The 12,021-nt window shown below is 31.0% G+C and overlaps 1 protein-coding gene across 3 annotated transcripts in view; it reads right to left on the reverse strand.

Moving 5' to 3' along the window:
* LOC127712583 (IgGFc-binding protein-like) overlaps positions 1–6,769 on the reverse strand; it is a 32,533-nt gene extending 25,764 nt beyond the window's left edge. For all 3 annotated transcript variants that reach the window (XM_052219094.1, XM_052219095.1, XM_052219093.1), the window contains exons 1-4: positions 6,617–6,769; positions 2,160–2,324; positions 746–882; positions 132–264 (exon numbers count right to left, since the gene is read on the reverse strand). In XM_052219094.1, the coding sequence (XP_052075054.1) occupies positions 132–264; positions 746–882; positions 2,160–2,324; positions 6,617–6,677 (496 nt within the window). In that variant the 5' untranslated portion in view covers positions 6,678–6,769. The remainder of the gene's footprint in view (positions 1–131; positions 265–745; positions 883–2,159; positions 2,325–6,616) is intronic.
* Between the last annotated feature and the right edge of the window lie 5,252 nt (positions 6,770–12,021).

Here is a 12,021-nt window from a genome sequence, read left to right on the forward strand (position 1 = left end):
GAAATAAAATGAACTACAATGTAGGAATATCTCATTCGCGTATCTCAACGTGCCAAATAAATAAAGATCACCATCTCATTATATAGTAATCGGTGTAAAGGAAGGGGAAATATGTACAAAGAATCAGTTACCTGTATAAATAGAGATCCTCCATGCACCACCACATATCTGACGTTTATTGCCTGAGCATGGCATTTTACAATCACTTTCTTTTCTTTTTCTGTCTTTTCGTAAAACATTCCCACAAAAGCATTCGTATCCATACTATAAAAGTAATATTCTTTCTATTATAAGTATCACCTTTTTGGTAACATAAGCTAATCAAATACACAAGGTAGTGCAAGGTATTTGTCTATAGCAGAGTAATAAAGTCTATATGTCCTATGTCCTTATGGTTTAAATACGATCAATCAATTAAAAGTGTAAGGCATAAAAACTACGACTCAGAAAACGTTTTGTTTTGGTACTTATTTGTAAGAAACGCTCCTCAGACTTAAGATTGATATTACCCCTAGGACATATTTTTTGAAAAATGTACCATATTTATGAAAAACTAGGGTTGACTAAAATAAAAAAAACACGTAGGGTATACATTCACGAGTCTAAAAACCTTACAAAATAAAACTAAAAAGACCGTGTTTCGGTGAAGAGTGATGTGAAGCACATTTTAAAAACTAATACAATGTATAATCAACCTTATTTTATACATTCATGAACACAATCTCCTTAACTATCAATGACTTACCTCAACACCTGCAAACTTGAATCCGTTTTGACCGCAAAACTGTTGGCATTTTTGAACTGTCATACCTTTGTCTTTCAGTACTTCTTTAGGTAAAATTCTAGTGCTGTCATCCTGATAACAACCAATATATCCTGATTCTTTAATGAATGGAAAAACATAAAAACTATAGATTGAATATTTTCAAAATAAATTATGCTAGGTTTCCTGTTTTATTAATGTGTAAAATGTCAAAGATGGTTTAAGAAAATCATCATTTTATTGTTTGATAATCGTTGATCAACGTTACTCAAGTTTTCTTGATCGTCCGCGTACCAAATCAAATTTCAAAGCAGAAGGTATTATAATGCCATTTTTGGGGCCCTTTGAATTTGAAAATCAAAAAGTATGAACAAATTTACTTAATAATGTCCTTCAGATATTTATGAGACATTATCTATGGACAGCAGTATTCTTTATTCATTTCGAAGCCTTATAGCTTACTTTTAAAATGGTATGGGTTTTACACATTGTTTGCGCAAGGTCGTACGAGAACATATAGCTGCTTACATCTACCTCAATTGATCTATTGCGGATATTTGTCTCGTTGATATAAATACAGCATCTTTTTATTTGGATATTTATGTTGATCTATTAGCTTGTTTGATAGTTAAATGATCGATTCCTTGCTAATATGATACGGATAATGTTTATCGTCGATTTGGAGCATTTCTATAGTAGCGATGTATTAAATAACAGTTAAAAAAATATATATAATGATTTTGATTCGTCATATATTGGTGTTGTTGCTGGTATTTTTCTACATTGGCATTTAAAACTACAAACAAAATATACATACATTTGCCTTTTTTACAAGATCTAACTCCGTCACCCTGTTCTATGTTTTTGTTTTTGTTTTGTTTTGTTTTTTTTTTTTTTTATCGTTTTGATTTCTGCCATTGTGCTGTAAGTTTCTCTTTGAAATGTGAGTTTCGAATGTCCCTTTAGTATCTCCCGCCTTCTTTTTTTTTTTAACGTCAGTAAAAGTTCATAGATTATTTGGTATGGAATTAGTGGATTGTTATAATATATATTTGAATTATAGTTTGGAATAATATAAAATCATTGTAGCAGGAGTTAGACCAAGACTAATAATAGCTCTCAGTGCTGGCTAATATATGCAAATTCAAAAGAAAAAAAAAAAAAACATATGATACCGTTTTAATAATAAGATCAGCAACCAAACAAAGACGGCGGTGCTCAGTAGGATGCTTACAAAACTGGAAGGTAATATAACAGATCACCTAACATAAATTAACATATTTGTCCTGAGGCCAACGGATGTAAATAAAATACCCCAAGTTTCCTTAGACGAAATTATATTGATAATTTCCCAAGTGATTCAAAATTTGTCTTTATTGTTTTAAAAGTGTTTTACCTTTTGGCGCCTGACAGCACCAGCAAGTTCCACAGCCTGGATAGTTTTTATTTATGCCTTTCGTGTACTTCCGTCCATGTTTTTCACATATCGATTTTTCTCCAACTAGTATCATTGCAAATTTGTTTGCGAATGTATAATGATAGCATTTCCATTTACTTGAAGCTGAAAAATATTTTCCGTTTCTTGAAGTACTTTTTTCTTTATATTACTTAAGCAAAATACTGGTAAAGTTAGTTTTTATTACTGGTGAAATCAACATCAGCCCATTATTTTTCTCGTTTGGATTGTTTTACATTTGTCATTTCAGGGGCCTTTTATAGCTGATTATGCGGTATGGGTTTTACTCATTGTTGAAGGCCGTACGGTGAACTATAGTTGTCAGTCTCTGTGCATTTGGTCTCTTTTAAAGAGTTGTCTCATTGGCAATCATGTCACAGTGGAAAAATGGACAAAATTAGATTTTGAGACTTTTCGGACATTTTGTAAAAGATTTTGTAAAATCACTGTTTTTATTATATTTGCAATATTTTACTAAGGGATTTTGTTGTATTTATTGTGAAAGGTTTTTAAAAGTCAAGTTTAGAAGATTTATTTTAAGCTAATCTAATTTCATGTTTTAATTTATTTTTTCAATTAGCGACATTTTACTTCAATTGATCTATTATTCGTATATGTTTAATTCCATGAATTAGTATGTATGTTCTATTGTTAATTATTATTTATGTGCTAGTTTTTCTGTAATCCCGTAGTTGAATTTGTCACTCATTTAGAGAAATATTTGTCAAGTCTATTCAAGTATTTTTTGGTTTGTTATATAAACTGTTTTATTATTACGGTGTGGCAGATTGGATTTAGTTTTACACTGAGCAGTTCCAACTCTGTACAATTGTATTCCATGCTGAACTATTAAATTATACATCGCGCTAACCAGAGTCGTCATTTGTTGCAAGAGTTAGTCCCAGAGTCAGAGTCGGTGCAGATTCTTCTTATTGTTTATCGTGTGTGTGTAGTTGCAGGACATCACACATCACCCAGTCACAAGATACACCCAGTTTCTATTCGTGACATTTGGTGCCAGGTCCGGGTCGTTTTGACTCTTCAGCTCAACACGCTTTCCTGATACCTCAAGCAACAAGCGAGTTTCCAGTTCCCCAGAGACGTACATATACATGTAGCAGAAATGCAGTGATGGAATACAACTTCAGGCCATAGTGGAGACCATGATTTTTCCAGATGCGTCAGATTCCAGCGTGCTCCAGATGTGGAAATCAGCATAGACAAACATTTTGTTTTGCAGCAAGTAAGCAATGTTTTAAGTGTCATCACGTAGGACATTACGCCAGAATGTGTGTCTTTTGTCCTAATCAAGAAATTCAAAAGTGCAAAGATGTAACGCAGACAAAAAATAAAATCAAAATCGCAAAAGGATAGAGATTCGAGACGGATAAAGGAATATTTCGATTCAAAATCATTGACCCGTAGTTTGCCATTTGCCAATCTTTGTGATTCAGTATTTAAAAGTTGTTTGGACTCTACTAGTATACTTAAACGCGAATTAACGTGTGTTAAAAAGAAACTTTCAACAGAACAGAAAAAAGGTGAAAGAAAACTTGTGAACCAAACTTCAAAATGTTTTCAGCCAAATATAAAATGAAATTTCCAAAATGTCCAAACTATTGAACATAAAAATAAGAATATTCCCTAAAAAAATCTAAAGGAAATTTAATGCAATTTCTAACTATGCAATCATACCACACTTTCTTTTTTTTATATATATACAGACATCTTGCATATAAACAATGAATAATAATATGCAAAATTCCCTTGCATTTGGATAATTGTAATGAAAATAAAACATTTGGTATCTATAGTGAAAACTACTTGATATTAAATTAACTACTTTGTCCTAATGGTTTTTGGCCTGTTATTTATCACACGAATGAAGAGATATATCTCGTATCCCACTGAACGGGAGTTTATACGATGTAATTTGATATTGTAACATTTAAATTAGATGTTCATGGGGTCAATGATGACTAGCAAAGGTCATGATGGAGTAATTTTCTATTAATTCTCCTTGGGAAGGGCTTGGTTATTTTTGAATTTCACGATGTCGTCTACATTATAACTCAATTTGCTATAAATTGTGGTTTGGCTTCATTTGTACTAACGTGTCTTGTCTGCAAAATGGAAAATAATCGAATTATAAGTTATAATTCTTGTAATTTTATTTCTGAGAATGATTAATATCTAACAGTTGTGTCTAATGAAAAACCAAAGGATTTGGGGTATACATCCATGACACAAAATCAGTACACCAAAAAGCACACAAAAAGCAAACGAAAAGCGCTTTTGTTTCTGTTCTTCATCTCAAAGTCACAGTGAGACCTTAATTTAAAATGAAGCAAACAAAGTCTCACCTCACTGAAAGTTTAATACGGCCCCAAGCATCGGCTTAAGCGGAATCAATTAATTTTTACTATGTATTGCAACGATCCGCTCGACATCTAGTTTTGTCGATGACTCAGTAAGTCCTAATGGAAAAGGGAATACAAAACATGTTAAGCATGAACTTGAATGATATATACCGTTGACTTTTATACAAGATTTTACTACGTCTCTTTGGTACCCTGCTGCGCACATGCATTTTCGATTTATATACAGAGTTTTAACATGATATTTACCCATGCACTTAGATCCCTTGCCTAAATTTTATAATTTTTCACAAATTACGAGAGATCATATAATTTTTCTTTCTTTGTTGACAACGATAAACGTTTTTGTTTTATTCTGACTCTGATGTTAAAGAAGCTCAACAACTTCTTTGGTAAGAAAACTATTAAATGATATAATAAAATAGTACATACATTTGACTTTTGTACAACATCTTACTTCGTCGCATTAACGTTTTTAACACTTAGCTCTTTTATGAAATTTTATCATGACAAATTTACAAACTACGATGTACTGTATTCGTTGCAATTTCTTTGTTGACACTGAGAAACATTCAAGTTTTATTCCGACTCTGATGTTTAAAAATCGCTTCGACAACGAATAAAAATGCCCATCAAAATCCAAAAAATATTTTAACTTTCTGAAACACAAAATGCATTTAACTTTTATATACCTAGTGGATGCCAGGTTAAAACTGCACCGGTAAGTCTGTTCTCGGAGTAGTTTTTGTGGTCTAGCCATTTTTGTCCATTTGTTATGATGAACCTTAAACTCGCAAATATCATTTAATAAATATAAAAACGAAAGCAATGCGCATGTCTGGAATCCTATATGCTTATGTGCTTTGTCTAGCTATATGCCATTTTGTTTTGAAAAAAATCTGACACATTGAATAACAACACATATATATATTCCATGTAAGCCCTTAAAAAGTTTTAAGTAGTGTGTGTTGATGTGTAAAAGATAAAAGAAAATTGATTTCCGAGATAAAAAAAATATTGGTGAACAATTTTGTTATATCTTGACAAAAATATACAGTCAGTTAGCAAAGAAAACTATTAATACAACGTTAGAATTTTGTTTGTAATAGCAAGCAACATGATACACTTATTTTTACACCAAACATTATATCCTCTATAAACTGAGAGCTGTACCTATATGTTTATCCTATTTGTCTTAAGGATGTTCGCTCCTCTTGTTTTTTATTTTTTGTCAGATAATCGGAATCCTCTGGTTTTATCCATGTTTTTCCATTAAGAAATTTTGTCCACTAACCCCTACTTTTCTTTTCATAATTTTATTACATATAGTTTGAAAGGCCATATTTGAAAATCTTTTAAAATCCTTGTTATTTATTCAATGTTTTTTGAAAGAAAAAGGGTGCCATTATTAAATGTATGAAAAATCTAGAGATAATCATTTCCCGCCAAATTTCCAATGGCTTATATCTCGAAAACAAGCACACGGACCCTTCATTTTTTTCTGCTTTTTTAGTTCCTCCATTAATATACTATCAATTTATGACAGTCTTTCAAAAAGCTTGTTATTTGAAACAGAGTAGCGAAAATCCTTAAAACCCTACGTAAATTATGTATTATCTTTTTCAACCTGAATATGTATGAAATATATTTTGCTAGTCTGTAAACCAATATTTTTTACTAAGATCAACAACCCCAACCCTAACCCCTTTTTCCAACGAAAATAAAACTATAAAACAATCAAATTAAAGAATAAAAACAAATAATAATTAGAATTTAGCAAATATCGATCTATGCAATAATACATCATCGATGTTCAAATTTCATATATTCTCTATTCTAATTTGAGTTAAATGATCCATTTTTTTTAATTTATTTTAATTTTATAATTAGAATGATCTTTGAGTGCAAATGCACAAATTTAAAAAAATATTTAATTTAAAAAAGGAAGTTACTCTAACAAACCTTTCAAATGTCTACATACAGATAATATTTACGTAACATCTTTAAATTTCAACTTACCAACTACTGCCTGTAGGACTGTCACAAGCAACAAAAGGAAAACTCCCGGTCGTGCCTCCATGATTCCGGCTGTTTGAGTGTCATGTGATGCAAAGTTGCTTATGTACCCTAAATAAACCCACGTGTGGACACGTACATTGATCAGATATATTGACGAATTCGGGTACGTATCTGTCAATCGAAGTTAATATTATATTGTCCTTCCAATTTGAAAAAAAGGTTTAAAAGAATTGTCGAAACAGGTTGTGTTGTTTACGCACAAGAGATGCAAAAAAAAAATTTGACAATAATTACACTTAAAGATTTTTGATTGTATCAAAATTTGAATAGCTTTTATGTATATTTTTTTCTAATATGTTATACAAAATCATCAGTAAATTAAATGAAGTAACATGAGCTGGAACATGTTATGGTGATTGTATCGTCTAGTAGGTTATAGGCTATCTATATTAAAATGATACTATTGTCCATCCGTAAATATTAATTTAAACATACATGTCTAGTACCTTCTCATATATCTGAAATTATCATTATTTAATGAAAACCGCTATCATGCAATTGTTTCCGAATATTGCATCTCCTTGTTTTGGCTACGTAACACATGTTTTAATTGTATTAAATACAATTATATTTCATCGATGTAATAACTTACACCGACTCATGTTGAATATGAATATTGTATTGCTTCTTTTTTTTTCGAAAAATACTTTTTGGAAGTTACACATGTAGAATAAGGCAAACCGAAAATTTTTGATAGGTCTAAGCTTGAGAATATTGTTTGAAAATGAAAATGCAAGCAGTTTCCCAAAAACGAAGATTTGTTTCATTCATCTTTATAATCTGTATGAACTGTGTTATATTTAAGTGCCAGTCTTTGTAAAAATCAGGCAATTTAGAAGAATTTCAAAACATGACCGAAAAAAACCCAACCAACTTAACCATCCAATTTGAAGTTACGTTCATCCTGAGATAGGAATGGTAGGTCTTTCGTTTTTCGTTATTCTGAAAACATTTTGCCGTAACCTTGCAGTACTAAGATATATAAGAAATCACTGTGTCCTTTTTAAAACGGTCTTTAGAACCGAGTACAGGGACTCATAATCTTTTCCATTTCATTTCATGCTACCTTTGTTTTACAGTCAAGGATATTTTATGAATGATATATATGACCGTGACGAAAAACAAAGGAGCAAGAAAACTAAGAACAAAACAGTAAAAGATAAGAAAAATCTCCCCCCCCCCCCCCCCCAATAATATTTGAATTGAATGGAATATTTAATGAAAAATGAAAACAACACTATATGAACTTCTTGCTTCCGAAGTGCTTTTCTGGATTACCTTCATCCGTAACGCTCAAAGTCAAATATTTGAAAACCAAAAACCGAAATATTTGAAGACTTGTATGACTAAAAGCACCTAATAAATAGCCAAATCCATTTAAGTTCAACTTTGTCTGATGGAGTTGAAACCTAAGTTCTTTATAATTTTTAAATTTGTAAACAGACAATGTTGAATGATTAATTGTTGGTTGCTTAACGTCTAGTGACAAATATTTTATGCATGTTCAGGACGAGAACAAATTAACAATAAATCCAATGGGTAGGTCCTGCAACAGAGGACGTTTTAGATGAAGGTTGGGAAATTTAGACTGCCAATGAAAACGAGGGTATAATGGATATTGACATAAATGTTACCTTGCAACAGACCCCCTACGGAACCCTCAAAATACTGTTGCAAGTGTTCGTAACGTGCAGTGAGCGTGGTATTTTCTCTGCACGCCCCATTCTGACCGGACGTGGCGTACTTGAGGCAAGAGTTTTACTGCCGGTCGGAAATGGACCTAAGTGACCATATTTCTATTCCCCTGTCCCCACTGGAGGTAAACAATTTTAGAAATATTTGTTATAAATCATGCAAGCACCAAATTACTGACTACTGAGCTGATGATAAACTCGGGGACTTATCCAATGTATTTAATAAACAACGAAATATACAATCTGTAAGCTTTAATACGATCCTTTAGAAATGAAAAAAAAAAACAAATAAAAGATGTATTTAATATGAGTACACCCCATAAATGAATATACATTGTAAGTTTTTATTCTTTGTATTTCTGATGGAAATGAAGCTATGAGGGTGCTTTATGTGACCTCTTCACAGTAGAAGCATTTGAACATTATTCTAGATTTCCATTTCTAGAACGATACAACATGTTACCATCAAGATTAATAGTAACTGAAACACTTAGGATGTATTTTCTGTTAGAAAAACACACATTTACCCGCTTTACACACTATGTGTACGTACGTCTCAATTCAACATGTCTGAACTCACATAAAGATTGTTTACATCACGAAATATTTACTGTATGAATCCATATCTGTACACTAACATGAAGATGTCTTTTAACGAAATGAACGTGTTAATATAGCATTATCAAACTGGTTTAATGCATTTTTTCGTGCTTTGCAAAGTACTTTATTTGAACTTTTTCATTGTTTTTTAAACGTAAATGCACTGACATATTAAAGTTTAAGCCATAGGAATTTTGTTTTTCTCTCGATAAAACATGGATGCACTCGAAAAAAACACGGACTTATAAAATTTAATTTACTCTGCAAAATGTCATTTTCTAAGAAAAAAAAAAGATTTTTTGTAAAGTGTTTGTAATCTAAGTATGTAAAGATTCAAGTACTAGTACGCATTTCCGTTGATATTTGCATTGGTTGTAAGGTTAAATTAAACATTTATTAAACAAAATATTGGAGGGTTTGATAATATCTTTTTAACACAAATACTAATATACCTTCTTTGATCATGTATATGAGCTTCTATCATCTTTTTAACGTCTTTCCAGAAAGGAAGTCTGTCTGTTTACATTTTTGATCATATTCACTCGAAGAAAAAAAGATCAAATCACTAACAAAAACACCATCCAAGCCGGAGGCTATACATACTTTTAAAGACATGTACAAGAAACGAGATGACATATTCTCAACATTGTCAAATATAGTGAAAATCTGTACACGGATAACCTATTTTGTAAAAATATTTTCTTTTTATCTTAATCTGCACAGACCTATCTTTAAATCGATATATTTACGAACAGACAATATTACTATATTGAAAGTTCATGCGGCAACAATGAGCAGATCTGCGTATTCGAAAACTTAAATCTGTAAAATGGGTATATTTTTGGGAAATTGTAACATGCTAAAGATTATGTGAAATACTCCTAAACTTGTTGACTTGAAAGAGCTTTAGATATTGTAAGTACATAATGTTTTCCATTGTTTTTTGTCAATATGCTGCAAAGCTTAGCAATTAAAAAAAGTCATAACAACAAGCTTCTAATGCATTTATCAAGATAAATAATGAAAATAAAACATTGTGCATTTGTATGTATGTTTCAAATATTACAGTTTAACAAATACTTTCTTTAAAATGTATACGTTCAATTGTTGTTTAGAAATAACTTTTAAGCAGTATGGTTATCGGCATTGTTTCACTATTGCTTTTGTCTACTTTTTTTTATAAGATACTAGAACACACTTGCGACATCGCGTGTCCGTGACTGAATTAAAGTACCTATGCCTTTTTTTTAGCCTTGATTTTAAGTATTCGCATTGTCATTTGTTAAAGTTATGCTGATTGTAAGATGCACAGTTTTTTCTGTTTTAAAACTCTTTCTGTTTAAACCCGTCCTGGTTTTCTTCCTACAATAATCTTACTATAAACTAAATTATGTTTTTAAACTAATTAACCAAAATTATTTGTGGTATTGAGGTGGAAAAAACAGACTTGTTAAAAAGTGTTCTATAGTTTAATATAGATTTAAACAACTACTGGAAGAATTCCAGGTTCTCCTTTACAGAATACAGGAATTTACAGAAGGCTACAGGTAACGGAAACTACATGTGACATATACTATTGGTATTGGTTTCGGATTCGACCCAGAACTTGTTAATTATTGGTATTATTAATTATGTGGAAAACAAAAGGACCTGGAATGGTGTAATTTTAAACAACACCATTGTCCTGTATTAGTTATATATAAAGATGATTTCTTTGATTCGTCGTTTTTACATTATGCCGGCTAACAAATTGGGCTTCGTTATATTAGAAGTATAGATACTTTACAATTGCTCTTGCGACATCAGTTTTCCCACAATAAACGCCTAAATAGAGCTCTATTTTGACAAGGTTTGGCAAATTTTAATTAAATATCTTACCCAAAATGTATGAGAAGGACATCGTTTACCGAACCAAAATTCTTTCGGAAAGTTAGCAACGTCCTTTGATGTAGGATTTGACAAAACATGTATAATTTACAAATGTGTATCAAAATGCCTTCAACATTAATATGTAGCACTGGATAGCTATCAAACTGGAAACGTGTAAATTTTTCAAAACATATTTTAATCATATGATATATACTTTTCAATACTCATTTTCCAATAGGATTTGACAACTTAATAATTCTGATTATTTTTTCAAAACAAATACAGACCAAATTGGCCCTACCTCTTTGAACTATTTTTTTTGCGTAAAGAATGTCTAACTATTTCTTACATTTTCGGAAAACACGCTTAGTTTTTGACTTTAATGCAACCACCTTTCACACAGCTGACTATTTTACAAGCGATAGTTGAATATCTGAACTTCATTTGTTTGCCCAGTCGTAAAAAAATCGTGCGGAAAAAAATTAAATCAAAGTTGAGAAATATTTTCAAACTGAAAATTTACACCCTGTATTTCAACATAAATTATTAGCAAATAGCTTGCGTTTCTTTTGATACAATGGATTGATTTTGTGCGTATTACATATTTAACTATAACCAAATAATTTTGATGAATAATATTGTGTGTTTTTTTAAAGAGAATTACATTTTTGTAACAATTTTATCATTATTTCAAAACACGACCCCTTTTTTCAACTTCTTTTAGATGTTTTTTTGCATATTTGATTTGATATTTTTTCAAACCAAAATCATATCTAATACTTATTCCAAGTTCATAACGCATTCAATACATATAGTTGTTACTAAATTATTCTGATTTTTTTGCATTTTTACGCCCTCATGAATATTCCAACGCAATTACGGAATTCATTTTCGCTGTAATCACTTCTTTACCTGTATATGATAATGTCAATGTTTTCGTGAATATACATGATTCACATCCACAATTGAAATATGTTTTCGCTAAAATTGTTTGGAAGATTGATTTTGCCTTACTGTATCCATTAAATAAAAAATATAGCATTTTATAATGGTATTTCAGAAGTATTTGTTTGACAAATAAATGTGATCCATAAATAGAAAAATCTTTACGGGAATAACATAAGGATTTTTCCGGACAAAGTTTAACTGGACATGTTGTCCTGTCAAACTACCCTCTCCCCC

This window comes from Mytilus californianus, unplaced genomic scaffold, assembly GCF_021869535.1.
Source record: "Mytilus californianus isolate M0D057914Y unplaced genomic scaffold, xbMytCali1.0.p SCAF_8, whole genome shotgun sequence".
NCBI lineage: Eukaryota > Metazoa > Mollusca > Bivalvia > Mytilida > Mytilidae > Mytilus > Mytilus californianus.